At 36.3% G+C, this 16,964-nt stretch overlaps 1 protein-coding gene across 2 annotated transcripts in view; it reads right to left on the bottom strand.

The window, feature by feature from the left end:
* Nucleotides 1-487: 487 nt before the first annotated feature.
* STEAP4 (STEAP4 metalloreductase) overlaps nucleotides 488-16,964 on the bottom strand; it is a 28,175-nt gene continuing 11,698 nt past the window's right edge. The window contains exons 2-5 of one of the 2 annotated variants that reach the window (XM_025380076.1): nucleotides 6,255-6,712; nucleotides 5,077-5,604; nucleotides 3,370-3,534; nucleotides 903-2,080 (exon numbers count right to left, since the gene is read on the bottom strand). In XM_025380076.1, coding sequence (XP_025235861.1) covers nucleotides 1,850-2,080; nucleotides 3,370-3,534; nucleotides 5,077-5,604; nucleotides 6,255-6,710 — 1,380 coding nt within the window. In that variant the 5' untranslated portion in view covers nucleotides 6,711-6,712 and the 3' untranslated portion in view covers nucleotides 903-1,849. Of the gene's footprint in view, nucleotides 2,081-3,369; nucleotides 3,535-5,076; nucleotides 5,605-6,254; nucleotides 6,713-16,964 lie in introns of both variants that reach the window. The other variant, XM_025380077.1, reaches the window with a different exon arrangement.

Raw genomic sequence — 16,964 nt, 5'->3', positions numbered from 1 at the left:
ATGCCTATTTGATGTGATATTATGCAGCCATTAAGAAAATATATCACGTAAGGCCAGACTAATGCCTGTAATCCCAGTGCTTTGTGAGGCAGAGGCAGGTAGATCACTTGTGGCCAGCAGTTCAAGACCAGCCTGACCAATGTGGTGAAACCCTATCTGTACTAAAAGTACAAAAATTAGCTAGGCATAGTGGCATATGCCTGTAGTCCCAGCTACTCGGGAGGCTGATGCACAAGAATCGCTTGAACCTGGGAGAAGGAGGTTGCAGTGAGCTGAGATTGTGCCATTGCACTCCAGCCTGAGCAACAGAGCAAGACTGTCTCAAAAAAATAAAAAATAATAAAAAAAGGAAAACAAAGCCTCTAGAAAAACAAAGCCTTTAAAAAAGGATGTAAAATTAAATATATAAGGTAGACAGAATTATTTTCAAAAAGTTTTATAGAAAAATATCCTGGATTGTTGATGTTGTTTTAATATATTTTAATCATTTTTGTATAATGTCATGTATAATATGTTATAATGAAAGTAAAAAAAAAAAAAGGTCTTAGTAGATCAGGCAGAAAAATGCCAAACTCAGTGCCTATTGGTTATTTTGGTATGTGGGAAGATCATGCATAAGGCTCCTTTTAGCTCCATGCTTGAGCTAGGAAAGTTAATCCCCCTGCAGGTCACCTTGGAAAGGGTACTATCAGCACAGAAAAACAGTGAGAACCATCCTAAATTTCAGCAAGGATTTGAGAAAGATCCACATAATGACGAATCTTCACACCTCTCTGCCCCATGACTTTCCGTAATTTTCGATCATCTGTGCATTGTTCAAATTTATACCTGCAGATTATTTATTTAATTTTACTGCTTACAATTATAATAGACTAAGACAGGTATAGAAGCTACTTATTTATACTAGAAATTAATAGATGGCAAATATTGAATAATATTTGGTATATAAAATTTACAAAGCATATTATAATACCTAAATAATACTAAACCTAATATAGTGCAACTTTACAATGTTTATTTAGCTTGCTGTCTAAAATTCTGGTTTATTTGAACTTTTTGATCCAGAACTTTTATCAACCCTTCTTTGCTTATGCACAATGCAAGTGAAATCCAAGTGGATATCCCTCCATTTTTATTCAATCTTTCCTATACCTATTCTTTGTAGAGGAAGAATTACATGCCAACTCTATAGATTTGCATGTATCCAAGACATGGTTACTTTTAATCAATTGTAAATTTTTCTTGTGTTATAAAAATAGTTCCCCTCAGTAAATATCTGTATTGAGAAAAGCAAAGTCAAGGTGTCATTTCACTAGAATTCATCATGGTAATATTTATGTTTGCCTTTACTTCCAAAAAACAACAAAAAAACTCATTCCCTTTTCACATTTCATGTGACCCACTTCTTCAGATATACCTAATAAAGCCTTTATCAGTGGTCACCATTGTGCTGTTTTTCCTTTCACTTAACTCAGCCCTTGAGCCAGAGAAGGAAGTTGCACATACTTCTACTGGATTTTGCAAGATATTAGGTCATACATGTTGCCCATAGTAAGGAAACTCTTTAGTGTAAAACCACAAAGCTAATTTCAATCTCAGCCCCATAGCCTCCGGGAAAATAAGAGGCAGGGATCTGCACTGATTCTTCACTAACCTGAGATAAAATGGTGATCTCTTCCAGTATGTCAATTTCTCAAACACAGGCAGTGTTTCCTTCAGTCACGGTGTAAGAAAAAAGCTTTCCTAACTATATCCATCATTCTTCTTTAAACATTCAACACTGTAGTTCAGAACTCCATGTAAATTGAACTTTGTTTTAAATATTTGATTTTCCATTCAATGCTGATTTCTAGTGTTTTGAGTTCCTTTCCCAGCCCTGGCGGATCCTTGTAAGGGTGTTGTCTACACATGGCATGATTAGGACAAACTTGATCACCAGCACGGTGCAAGGAATGATGAGCCCTAACACATAGGCTGCCGGAAGATACCATTTGAGATTTGAAGGGCTGAGGAATCTCTTCCCACCGTACACCAGGGTATGGGCTGTACACAAGATCAGGGTCAAATAACCCAGTTTGGACTATAAACAAGAAACAAAAATATGTAAGTTAACATTATTTACATCTTAAAGTGAAACACTCTAAGCCAGTGATGGATATTTGTCAACAATCACAAACATTTGAGACCTATAATGTTTAGGACACTTTGTTAAGTACTGAAAAAAAGCACTAACCCTTCCTCAGAATGGTAAATACTTCATTTAAAACAAGATCATTGCTTACAAATGACATAGTAGCTTCACCTTAACCTAGCTGGATGGAAAAAAGTTTCCCAGGAGTAAACTCTTCCAAGTTAGAATAAATCATTAGCTTGCCTTGGTTCCCAAAGGTGAAACTCTTTTATTTATCATCTTTTCTAGAGGTCAGAAATGAATATGACACAGTATGACCTCAAGAAGCACCATCTTAGTATATGTTACTGACTAAAACCAGATCCTAGCTCATTTCTATCACAACAAAGAGCAATAGCCAATCTTACTTGTTTCAGCCTACATTTTAAAGCTTATTGTTTATTTCGACCTTAATACTTTGAACAGAAGTGTTAATGAGAACATGTTGACTGAATTTGGTCCCTGGGAGAAATTGCAAGATTCCAATAGTTCTAAAAAATTCTAACCTGATTTTAAAGACTAATGGTCTTTTCTATTATACTCATAATAAGCATGCATCGGAATCATCTTGAAGGCTCATTAAATTTCTGGGCCACATTTTCAGAGTTTCTGATTCAGTAGGCCCAGGCGTGGCCCGGGGTTTTGTGTATCTAACAAGGTTCCAGGTGATGCAGATGCTGCTGGTCCTACTCAAAGTGCCATACTTTGAGGACCACTGGTCTACAAGAATGTGTAGTTACTAACTGCCTTTAAAGAGGGGTTGGTTGGTGGTTGACATGTGGAAGAAAACAATTTTCCCTCTTATAGGAGAGCATTAAGTCTTCGGGTGTGATGACATCTATCAAATCTTGCTGTGAAGATTTTAAACTTTATCTCAACATCTGGTTTTCCATATCTATATGTCCATGTTGTAAGGTTAATTTTTAGATGGTGAAATTTTGTCTTGGGGTTTCTTTTCACCTTGTACCTAGTACATCTCCTCACATAAATCATAATAGTTCTTGGTACTTTTCACCCTGTAGTCTTAGCTGTAGATCTGGAGGCAGTCAGGAATCTTGGCAAGCATTAAGAAATCAAACCATTATGGATTCTGCCTTTTGTACCTTGGTTCAATGTTTTCTAATTTGAATTTTTAAATGTGATTGCTAGGGAAGTGATGGAGCAAAATGAAAAGTTAGGCATGATCTTGAAGTTCTTACCTGGACAAATCGGAACTCTCTCCAGTTGACTGCATTGCTAACAGATGGCAAAGAAGTGATTCCCAAGAGTACAAACAGAAAAAATCCAAGTATTCCCAAAGCCACATATGAATCACTAAGCCAGGCTGAGGAGGTACTAAATGGATTCTCCTTCTTGAGTATTGCCTAAGAAAAATTATAAGCAATTATAAAACTACATTTTTACAAACTGCCCACACTTTGAAGGGGACTGAAAAATACCTCTGCATGAATTATTTGCTCAAAGCAAATTGTATGGCATTTCTTAAAAATTATGTTAAAATAACTTCAGTGAAAAATGCACTTAGAAATTACATTTTTTGGCAAAAAAAAAAAAAAAAGTAATTGGTTCTGTTTGGACTTGATTCTAGGAGTTGTGTAGAAAGTTTTGATTTTCCCTGTAAATTCTAAAAGACAGTAAACACTCACTTATACCTTCATTACCATCTGCATTTTGATCCCCAAGCAAAACTTGATGCTCTCAAACAATTACATCAGAATTCTGTTTTTCTGCTTTGTATGTGGATTACTCACACTCTCACAGCAGGTTCTTTCACGTTTGTTCTGTCATAATATAATACATCAGTCTTGCACCACAAGTTGAGAGGAATCAGACACTTGTAGTGTGACTCTTACCCAGGAAACTTACATATATTTCTTAGGAAAATAATAGAGAAACCCATAGAAGCAACATTAATGACTAATAATTTTTGAGACTGAAGTAAGATCTATCAAAACTAGCTATTTCTAAACTAGAACTGACTTATAGCACTTCCTCTGGGAGTTTTTTTAAAACTCCTTCAGCTGATTCTCACTGAATCTTTTGATTATGCATAAGATAATATTTGATATTTGCTCAGAATTATTTGGTTTTCTAGTTATTGAGGCCAACTTCTCCCAAGTCAAACATTAAGGGAATTATAAGCACTCTTTTGTGAATTTGTTTGCTTTAGTGTGGCACATGTTTGGTTAGCCCCCTTACTTATAAGATGGTTGGTTTTGACTTCCAAAAGGAAGTAACATGCATAAGAATAGAAGCTTGAAAACACATTAGTTAACATTTGACTGCCAACCAGAGGGATTCAAGCAGGTGTCTTTAGGTTTCTTGAGCCATGAAATCTGTCGGTTTGCCAATATCTCTATGAGCCCTGCAAATACAGCTCTGGACCCAAGTGAACCTGAAAAGTAAACATTTATTCCTTTTTTTTTTTTTGAGATGGAGTCTTGCTCTGTCACCCAGGCTGGAGTGCAGTGGCATGATCTTGGCTCACTGCAACCTCCACCTCCTGGGTTTAAGCGAGTCTCCTGCCTCAGCCTCCCAGGTAGCTGGGATTACAGGTGCCCACCACCATGCCCAGCTAATTTTTGTATTTTTAGTAGAGATGGGGTTTCACCATGTTGGGGCCAGGATGGTTTTGATCTCTTGACCTCATGATTCACCCACCTCAGCATCCCAAAGTGCTGGGATTACAGGCGTGAACCACCACACCCAGCAAACTTTTATTCTTAATAGTTGTATGAGATCTAAACTGGATTCATTTTAAAAAACTGACATGACATTTCTAATTCTAGTTACTTTAAAAAAGAAGATGCTTAGAAGAGTGACTTTCTATAATTATGAAATGGAATATGATGTAGCAATAGTCTCTGATTTCAGGAGTAAAGGAAAATACATAAGAAGAGATTTACCTGGGTAACGGTTAGGTTTCCCAACCTCCATCGTACATAATATCGAATAGGAATCACAAGTGTGTAGAGGACATGAAGGAAGGCAAATCCCAGAGCCAGCAAGCCAAGCTGCTTTCGGCAAAGCATCCAGTGGTCCAGCCAGTCTGGGAATCGACGGTATTTTGTGCCTCGGTACAGTTGTAGAATGGCAGCAATAACACCAGGGAGGTAAACCAAAGCAAGCAGTGTAAGTGCTGTTATTGGAAAGACACGATTTGGAATGGAAATAGCCATACGAAATGTATTATCTTTCTTTTCATAAACGTAAGGGTAGATTACGTCTCTTATAACACAATAGAAAAACAAGAAGATACACAGAACAGCAGACAAATAGAAGGGGAACCTCCACATTGGAAATAGTTGCAGGGGGTACTTTTCAATTTCTTTGGCTGCTGTGAGTGATCCTTGATCCATTGGAGTAAGTCCAAGATTACGAACAATATCCATCACTCTTTGCTTGGCTTTGCTGTCATTTCCACACACAAATACCTGGTTTAAAAACAATTAATTCTGTATTTACTCCTTTTCTTTATTTAATAATTATTTTGAAAGGCTACAACAGCACCATGCAGAATGATGACATGTAACAGTGAACCATTTTTAAAATAAGGACGTAGAATTAACATATCTAACAAGATGCTTTAAACTTGTTTGTGGTGTCCTAGATAGGTAAGTACCATGGTTTTTAGTTGATGATGGTTTTAGGCACATCATACTTATATAAGACCTGGTTCTCTGCATAATGAGTAGTTTGATCTTTCTTCTGTATTTGTGGTGCCGCATCACTTATGAATGCTTCTAATCTCAGTGCATAAATGGAACCAGTTTCATACAAGGTAATGGAAGTAGAAAAGGATATTCACCAAGTATTAGTTTCTAGTACTGACAAGAAGCCTCCAGAGGCTGACACCATGGGGTTCCATCAAACTAAAATCTGAGGGTGCATACAGTGGGAGATGAATTGCAACAGTTGACCACCTTACTTGGTCAAGCTCAAGAAAATTATTCACAACACATATTAGCAAAATGTAATATTTAGTGGGTATTTGATCTTGGAATTATATTTTAGAATCTTTGAGGCAAGTGCACATTTAATGATTCATTTTTTAAAGATTGAGTGTAGATTTGTTTAATCTTACCTGCCGACTTGCATCCAGTGCTCCTGACTGGAGAGCCCAGGCTGAGATGGTGTTAAATGCTTTTACCACGTGGGCTCCTGGCACCAACTGAGCAAGGTACTCTGCATTAGACTCTGGATACTGATTGATTTTGAGGTTGTTGCTGATATCTACCAATATTTTTCCATTGAGAACCTCAGTTAATTCTGTGAGAAAATCATAATGCTCTCTGTGGATTGCTATGATTATGATGTCAGACTTCTTGGCTGCTTCTGAATAGCTCAAGACTTCTGCACCATTGGGCAGTAGGTTGTTCTTCTGGGGGTTTCGACTTCCAAAAACAATAGAATAACCACACTGGAGCATTTTCAATCCCAATGATCTTCCAAAATCACCAGTTCCAAAAATACATACAATCTCTTGCTTTTCTGAAGAATTCATAGTAAGAGGAAGTGCATCTATACAAGTTTTCTCCATAACTGAAAAATAATAACACAAATGCCCAACAAAATATAAATGCGCTGTGCATGGAAAATTAAAGAGAGCTATATCCAGGAAGTATAGTAATTGACTTGTTCTAATCTAATTGTCTTAACGATATTTACCCCCAAATTTGGAAGGAGTGAAAATTGTCATATATATTCTCATATGTGTCTTATATAACAAAATCACTGGTGAAAAGCTTCTGTTTGATAAAAGGATACAGGACAAAATCTGACCAAAAAATGCACCAATAAATTATAGATGAATTCACTTGTTTAGTGATACAAAAAAACCTAAATAAAACATTAGCAAACAGAATCCAGCAGCTTGTTAATAGAAGGTATATGTTGATCATATGGGGATTATTCTACAAATGTGAAGATCAGCTCTACAAGTTCAATTTTAGAAACTTCATTAATACAACTTAAAAGATTAAAATTTAATCTTATATTAAAAGATTTAAGGAAAATGTCCATCTTATTTGTGTATGTTAAAAAGGACATCTGTTAAAATTCAATGTTTATTCTTGATTCACAGTGAAAGAGAAATACATAGATATTTCCTTAACATATAAAAGTTATTGATCTTAACCTAAAATTCAGCATTATGCCTAAAAACATGAGTAGAAACATTTCCAACAAAGTCAGGAATCAGACAAATATGTCTGCTATGACCACTTTAGTTATTGTTCTGGAAGTTCTAACTAACATAACTGGATCAGAGAAAGAAATCAGAGGTACAGAAATTCAAGAGGGATTCCAGATGATCAAACAAGGGAAAATCAACCAAAAAAGTATCATACATATTAAAACAATTCAACATCTGGTCTGGGAACTAGATTAAAATCAATATTCTTCATATATTAAAAAAGAAACCAGTAAGAAGATTTAATCCATGAACGGATCCTACTTATAGCTGCAACAAAATAAAGACAATATGTAACAAGATAGCAAGGTATGTGCAACATCTATATGAAAAATATTTTAAATGCTCTTAAGAATCAGGAGAAGAGAATTTATATAAATGAAAATGTACAGCATGTTCTTGGATGGCAAGGCTCACAAGATGTCAGTTTTCCCTAATTTAATCTATAAATTCTGAAAAGTAGGTTAATAAATGGGATGCTAGTCATATTAAATATTAACATTTTATAAAGCCAAAATAATTAAATAATGTGGTACTATCAAAGAAATAGATAAAGTTCTGGACAGGAACAGTGGCTCATGCCTGTAATCCCAGCACTTTGGGAGGCCAAGGCAGGTGGATCACTTGAGGCCAGGAGTTTGAAACCAGCCTGGCTGACATAGTGAAATCCCATCTCTACTAAAAATACAAATATTAGCCAGGTGTAGTGACAGGCGCCTGTAATCCCAGCTACTCAGGAGGCCACTGCACTCCAGCCTGAGCAACAGAGAGAGACTTTGTGTCCAAAAAAAAAAAAAAAAAGAAAAAGAAAAAAGAAAGTAGACAAATTTTAATGAATGAGTTTTAAAAAATTCAGAAATGGACCCAAACACATGATAAATAGCATCTCAGGTCAATGAGAAAACAGATTATTTAATAGCTAATGTTGTAATGACCCAACAGGTTCACCTTGCCTGTTATCTAGACAGAGCTGATTTATTCAAATGAAAGAACATTTCAGCTCTTTAGGAGAGTCCCGAAATTTCCTTTATTTTAATGTAATAATCTCCAAGGTTATCAGAAACTTGCATTCAAGAGCACCTGTCAAAGTTTTACAGCTGATTATAAAACCATCTCCTAAAGAGGACCAAATCAAGATAACAATTGTCTGCAGATGACAGAAATGTTTTAGGGAAGCCACAGTCAAAGAAATTGACAAGGAAACTTGTTATCTCTGTGGCACACAAAAATTCAATGTAACAATTGTAGTTATTACTGATAACATATACTGAGGCATATTAGAATTATAGAAATCTTATACAATTTTATAACACATACTAATAACATGTTTATATGACTATAACTCAAAGAAAGTTAAACACCATTTTATATTTGACAATGTTTCTTAAATGATTTTAATACATTAAATAAGCCCAATATATCTTTTTGAACTTTAGGAGATCTAATTTTTTTTTTTAACTTAGAATTTGATCTTGGAAGGTTTGTCAAATATCAAAGGTTTAAAACACTGGATATCACAAAATAGAGTCCCATGTCACCAGAAGTTATTCATTTACTCAAAATGACAACTCAGGGCTGGGCATAGTGGTGCACACCTATAGTCCTAGCTACACTGAGACTGAGACATGAGAATTGCTTGAACTTGGGAGGTGGAGGTTGCAGTGAGCCGAGATTGCACCACTGCACCCCAGCCTGGGTGACAGAGCGAGAGTCTGTCCCCTGCCCCCAGAAAATTGCTGGCAGCAATTCCTTCAGAGCCCTCCACACATATAAACACACACACACACACACACACACACACACACACAATGTAAGACGAACAGAAGGCCTTCAAGACACAGATTCCAGACCCAGTCTCAAACCAAGAGTAGTCCTCCAAACAAGTTCCTTATTCTCCATCCAATTAGATACCCCCTAATGGGGCTACAGACAGACACTCTGTAATGGGGCTACAGCTACACCCACCTTGTAATGGAGCTACAGGCAGATACCTTGTGATGGGGCTATAGATAGACACTCTGGGAGGTTACTAAGAGACAGCAGCACCTCCAGAGAGGCCAATAAATCAGGAGAAGGAAGGGGCTATTGGTAGCTGACTGGAATACTCACCAAATCAGACACCTCGCATGGAGGCTACAGCTACAGACACCCAGTGATGAGGCTACAGTTATGGGATATCTCCCTAGCATTATTTCTCCACTACCATTGAATCCATGCATATTGGGTCAGCAGCACCCCACTGGCAGAGAGTGCCAGAGTCAGCCCCTAGTCCAAGAGAACTAGGCAGCCACTTGGGCTGGCCTCCGGATCCATCATCAGAGGTGGGCTACACAGCAGGTAACCACAAAGGCAATCCTGGTCGAGCCCCCAAATTTGTAACTGCCCAGTGGGTTCACCTTGCCTGCTGCCTAGACAGAGCTGATTTATCATGACAGGGGGATTGCAGTGGAGAAGGAGTAATCCAGGCATAGCTGGCTGTACAGGAGATGCGAGTATTATCATTACACAAATCAGTTTCCTGGAGCATGAAGATCAGAGTTCTTAAAGATAATTTAAATTAAAGTAGGAGCTTGGAAGTGGGGAGTGCTGATTAGTCACATTGGAGATGGACTCATAAAGGGGATCGCAGAACTGGTTGAGCCAGATTACCAACTTGGGTGATGTCAGCTGACCCATCCAGTGCAGGGTCTGCAAAATATCTGAAGCACTGATCTTAGGTTTTACAATAGTAATGCTATCCATAGGAGCAATGTGGGGAAGGTCAGACTCTTGCAGCCAGAGGCTGCATGACCCCTAAAATGTACTAACTAATCATGTAGTTAATTTGTTAGTCCCACAAAGGCAGACTGGTCCCCAGGCAAGAAGTGGGTCTTTTTGGGAAAAGGGACATTATCAATTTTGTTTCAGAGTCAAACCATAAACTAAATTCCTTCCTAAGGTTAGTTCTGCCTACACCCAGGAATGAACAAAGACAGCTTAAAGGTTAGAAGCAAGATGGAGTCAGTTAGGTCTGATCTGTGTCACTGTCATAATTTCTTCAGTTATAATTTTTGCAAAGGTGGTTTCAATGTTGGGGCAATTCAACAGCTACCTGAAAGAAAAAAATAAATTTATACCTTATACTCCACCCCAAGGTAAATTCAAAATAAATGAAAAATTTATTTTAAAAAAAATGAAACTAGAACAGAACTAGAAGAAACCATAGAACATTCTTTCATAATCTTAGAGGGGAAGGTCTTTTTCCTACATCATTAAACCATTAACAAATAGTTGGACAAATGTGATTGCATAAAAATAAATAGGTTCTGCAGTGCAAAACCCACTAAGCAATGTCAGAATGAAGATAATCAACAAACTGGCAAAAATATTTTCAACTCATATAAATCAATGAGAAAAAAACAATTGCCCATTAGAAAATTGGGCAAAGTATATGAGCTGATAGTTTGTCCTAAGGAAATATATAAAAGACTTTTAAACACAGTAAAAGATTCTTAATGTTACCCAAAACTAAAAAAAAAAAATGTATGTTAAAACTAAACTGAAATACTGTTATGAATCATGTGACTGTTTGTAAAATTTAAATAAAAAACCAGTTTCTATGATCTGCAATAATCTAGGTTGCTTTCTATACTTTTGAAGAATATTTTTTCTTCAGTGTTGAGTTTTTCTCAAAATCTCGCTCCCCAATATTTAGTTTAAGCTTTCAGTTGATCTTTTATTTTTTTGGTGCATGCATGTGTGTGTGTGTGTGTGTGTGTGTGTGTGTGTGTCTATTGTTCGATGATGTATCTTCAGTGCTCAGAAAAGGACTAACTACCACAGTCTAGGAATGTATAAATATTCGTTGAACAACATTAAAAGGGTAGGATGAAGGGGCTGCAAGTAGAAAAGTTTACTCTGTGTCCCAGGCACAGTGTGAGATAAAGAAAGAGGAAGATGCTGAATGATTAAAGAGTAACCAATGGAGAAGAGTAAGAAAGAAGGAAAGAGGTGGAAGAGATGTTGTAAGAACATTATTTCTTTCACCTAAACGGGTTGAAAGTAAAACTCTGTGAATTTGATGCAGAATTTTCAAAGCACAGGTAATCACTACTCAATTCTCCTATGGTGGATTTCATGCAGATTGCACAGTGTATGTGGGGTTTGCACCTTTTTCCTGGCGTTTCAGAAATTTGTGCTTTCCATTTTAACCTATCAAAAACACCTATATTCTTACCTGAGTTTATCTGAAGTTGCATGCCTCTACCACAAGCAGAGCATTTAGGTCTTTGTAGGGAGGTAGAAGTTATGGGAGAAAGGGACAAGAAAGACAGGACATTCCTGCACTCCCACAGAAACTCTGAATAATCTAATTAAATACAACATCTGAATCATTTTATAAATGAACTGGTGACTGGTATCCTGAATGGGTGTCATCAAAGATCATGACCACATGTGGGAAAGTACCTGTAGATGATCAGGGACCTTTGTATAAAAGTGCAGCTGTGCCTTTGAAAATTTCTTACTAGCATCTGCACATGCAGACTAGTGTAGCAATTTACCTTCTATTGGTTGGTTGCCAATCAGTTAACACCTAGTTTTATAAATCAAACCTTCAAACTGCTGAACAATGCCTTCATTATTCTACTGTAGAACTGGTTTGTGTCACAAAAGAATGTCTGACTGCCTATCCCCTCACTTAAAAAAATTATTTTATCTTAATATTTTTATTCTGTCTTTCATACTGGATGAACATTTGCAAGCAAAATGTAGATTTGATGCAGTTGCCAGTATCCTGTAATGAGATGGGTTTGTCAATTGAAATATTCTCATTTGGATTATCTTAATCATTGCAAAGAGAGAGTGATTCCAGACTATTTTGACTGTTTGGTCACTACCTTCATTTATTCTAATCTTTCATGAAGTTTTTTAATGAAGATATTGACTACATGGCCCTATTTTTTGCTTCGCCTCTTACCAGCAATGTCATCTTGAGCAAGTTACTCAAACTCTTTGTGTCTCAGTTTCATCATCTGTAAACTGAGGGATTGCTAGTACCTACTTCAGAGATACTGTGAGTGAAGAGAGCAAAAATCAGCTAATGACCACGAACAGGTACTGGAGACAAAAAACTCCATATCTGAGGAATTTAGAAGTATCATGAAGGGAGCAAAGACCGCCTGGTGACCATCAAATAGGCCATCAGAGGCAAAACTCCATAGCGAGGGAATTTAGAAGTAATTAAAGTTCTTTAGTATCTAAATAGGCACCTGGTTCCAGGCCTCTTTCGAAAAAATTTCTAAGTAACTAAAATTTCTATACATCTCCAGAACGCTATGCTGAAACTCACTGTGCAACCCTTGCTGACAGTAAGGCACCAAAATGACTATAAATGTCATCATTTATCATGACCTATCTGGCTAATATGGTCCAAATTACCCTCAAGCTTCTGTCTTAAGGTTCATAAATGCTCCTAAGGAGAATCCCCCATGGTCTGCTCAGTTCTATCTTACGAAGGCGCCCTGCTGCACTCTTCTGCAGTGTTCTTTCTTTCCACTAAAACTTTCCTTTTTCAAACCTATACTGTTGTCATTAAATTCTTCTTACCAACCCACAAGTCTACCACTTTCAGATGCTAGGGCTCTCACACCTTGCCCAGCAGTGAAAATTAGATGAATTCCTGTATCTCAAAACAGTTCTTGAGACCTAATAAGTGCTTAAGAAAATGACTATTTTAAATAGATTGGCAATCTATTAGTTACTGAATCAAGTATCTAATTAACATAGCCTTTATATAAACTTTACAAATTAAGGGTTAATTATGCTTATATAACTGTGATTTTTATAAATATATAAAAATATTTGAACTAGAGTGCAGTGATTCTTAAGAATCTCCTACTCGTCCCGCTTATTTCTTATAAATAAAAACTCTATGTAAAATGACTTTTGAGGATCATTTGAGGTCAGGAGTTCGAGACCAGCCTAGCCAACATGGTGACACCCTGCCTCTACTAAAAATACAAAAAAATTGAGGTGGAGGTTTTAGTGAGCCGAGATTGCACCGCTGCACTCCAGCCTGGGCAATACAGCGAGACTCCATCTCAAAAAGAAAAAAGAAAAAAAAAAAAAGAAAAGAAATAGATATATGTATGCATACTCTCAACCACAAGGGAGATCAAGTTGAGGGTGTATTTTGCATTAAGTACTATATAAAAGATGCTGCTACACCCATTTCAGGCATCTTGAAACTCAAAAGCTGTGTGTAAATATGCATTCATGGAGGTTCCTTGTTCAAAGACTTAAAAAAAGTTTTCTAGTCCTACTTTACTCTTATATCTAGGATAGAAGTAATAAAGAAAATAATAAAAAAGATAGTAAACAGGAAGAAGAGTTATTAAGGGAAAGGTGGGTTAAAATAGTTAAAACATAACATGGGAGTTTCCTCTCCTTACTTCAGTCTCATGGGCTCTCCACAAACCTCAGTTATGTAACAGGAAATACAACAGAAATATTTCTGAGTTTGGAAAATCCGCAGGACTGGTTTTGCCTCTTATGGAATCATCTCCCAGAGATGATAGCCAAGATGGGTAAAGTGATCTCACAAGGCTGTTTACATAGACTAGGAATTAGCAATCAGTGATGCAGATATGAAGGTGGCAAAGATGACGACGAAGCCATGGTAGAAGCTGACTCTGAGAAACCGTGTGTATGTGTTGTGTGTATGTGTGTGTGTGTATGTGAGTGTGTGTGTCACATGGGGGACCAGGTGTGGGTCAGGAGGAGTCCTGTTTATCATCTCTCTCTTTGCAGATCCCACCCCACAGGCCTTGGAAACCTGAGGCAGTATTCTTCTGGGATGTTTCCAACTAGGCTTCCCATGAGGATGTTAGGGCCAGCCTGGCTGGTGAATTTTACTTCTCTCACCTCTCAGAGGTAAGAGGTCTGAGAGGCTCAGGCCTCTTCCAGCTTTTGAGGATGCCAGCATAGTAGAAACATAAAAAGGTCCAAAGAGAATTACAAAAAATAATCTATTTTAAGTTCTTATACTTAAGTCAATGCTTACTAAAAAAATAAATCAATCAAACTTTTGTTTGAAATAATTATAGATTCCAAGGAAGTTATAAAGATAGCACAGGAGGTCCCTGTGCATCTTTCACCCAGTTTCCTCCAGTTTTATGTCACTAGAGTACAATATCCAAACCAGGACACTGACATTGGAGCCATATGCATGTATAGTTCCATGTTATTTTATCTCGTGTGTATGCTCATGTACCCATCACTTCAATGAGGTTACAGACTAGACCATCCCTCAAGCTGCCCTCCTCACTATCAACGGAACCCCTGGAGGTCATTAATCTGTTCATTATCACTAAAATTTGGTCATTTTGAGAATGAATAAAATCACACAGTAATATAAGCCTTTTGAGACTGGCATTTTTTCACTCAGCATAACATCCTTAAGATCCATCAATGATTTTTCCTTTTATTGCTGAGTGGTATTCCACAGTATAGATATACTACTGTTTAACTCTTCATCTAAGGTAGGACATTTTGGTTGTTTCCAGTTTGGGCTATTACAAATAAAGCTTCTATGAGTATTCACGTACAGATTGTTGTATGAAAATAAGTTTTTGTTTTTCTGCGATAAAGACCCCAGGATACAAATTCTGGGTCACATGGTGTTTGTTTAGCATTATAAGACTTGGCTATACTGACTTCGAATGTGAACTAATTTACTTCTAACCAGGTATTTATGAGTCGTGATTTTTTATTTTAGCCATTCTGGTATCTCATTGTGGTTTTAATTTGCATTTGTCTAATGGTTAATGATGTTGCGTATATTTTAATGTGTTTATTTGCTCTCCATGTGTCCTCTTTGGTGAGATGTCTCTTCATGTATTTTGCTTATTTTCTAATTGAACTGTTTGGGTTTATTTACTGTTGAGTTTGACGATCTTTATATATTCTACATATGAGTCTCTTGTCAGATATGTGATTTGCAAGCATTTTCTGCCAGTCTATAGCTTGTTTTTTTCATGTCTTAACACATTCAAAGTCATAAAACAAACATTTTTTAATTTGATTATGTCCAATTTATTTATTTATTTTTCTTTTATGGATTGCACTTTCAGTATCTTACCCAAAAACTCTTCACAAAGCCCTAGTCCTGAATATTTTCTTCTAAAAGTTTTACTTGTAAGTCTATGATCTATTTTAAGTAATTTTCATACAAAGTGTAAGGTTTAGGACAAGTTTTATTTTTTGACCTATGAATACATGACTACTCTCCTACTATTTGTTGAAAAGACTATCCTTATTTTTTGCTGAATTGCTTTCAAATTTTTGTGAAACATCAGTTAAACATAGAGGTGTGATTCTATTTCTGCATTCTCTATTCTGTTCCATTGATCTATGTGTCTATCCCTCTGCCAATACCACACAATGTTGATGGCTGTAGCTTTATAATAAGTCTTAAAATTGGGTACAGTGATTCTTCCCACTATGTTCTTTTTCAAAACTATTATAGCTACTCTAGTTCCTTTTAATTCCTATACATTTTAGAATAACCTTGTCATAAATTTTTAAAAATGTACTTTAAATGCTTAAATTAAAAAAAAATGCTTAAAAATATTCCAAAACTTCAATGCAAATTAGTTCATGTTTTAGGAGAAAAATATAGATGACTGTGCTAAAAAATTAATTCATACAAAAGCATAATAGCAGTGTGTAGGTACAGGTTAAGCATCCCTAACCCAAAAATATAAACTCAGAAATGCTCCAAAATCCAAACTTTCAGACATGATACCACCATTAGAAAATTTCACACCTGACTTTATGTGACTGGTTGCAGTCAAAAGCAGTCAAAACTCTGTTTTATGCATAAGCCTATTAAACAGTTTGTATAAAATTACATTTAGGCTATGTGTATAAGGTGTATATGAAACATAAATTTTGTGTTTAGACTTGGGTCTCATTCTCAAGATATCTCATTATGTATATGCAAGTATCTTAAAATGCAAAAAAAAAAAAAAAAAAAAAATCTGAAATCCAAAACATTTCTGGTCCCAAGCGTTTCAGCTGTGGGATACTCAACCTGTACATAATAAATGGGCACAAATTTAAAGTTATATGATGGACTATATGCATAGATCTCATTTAAATAATAAGTAAAAATCAAATTTGAAGGTCTTTGTGTGTAAGCAGCCTGGGGCCAAATGGTCCCTTTGTCCCTCCCATTCCCTGGAATAGATCCTGTTTCTCGTTTCTTTTAGTAATAAGAACAAAGTCAGCAACCTAACCATATCTCTTCTAAATGGTGGTACTTTCTTGTCTTATACTTGGAAAATGGGCCAATTTTTACCCCCTGAAATTTCATAAAGATAAAAATATACAGATTCCTATGCATACAATGCCATTTGTAGACAAAGAAAAGGCAAGAAAATCTTCCCCTTTCTTTGGTACAGATAGGCCTGGAAGGGAAAATTAGCCTCCATGAATCCCTCTTATTTCTTTTATTTTTAAAAAACACACAAAGTATACAAATGAAGATAGATTTCTTTATGTAAAGACTCAACCATTGTTTATGCACATCATTAGGAGTCTAACTTGTTTCTTAGTTCACCT

The sequence above is a fragment of the Theropithecus gelada genome, chromosome 3 (genome assembly GCF_003255815.1).
Source record: "Theropithecus gelada isolate Dixy chromosome 3, Tgel_1.0, whole genome shotgun sequence".
NCBI lineage: Eukaryota > Metazoa > Chordata > Mammalia > Primates > Cercopithecidae > Theropithecus > Theropithecus gelada.
The sequence above is the reverse complement of the archived record's forward strand: the minus strand, read 5'-3'. Positions and strand labels throughout refer to the sequence as shown.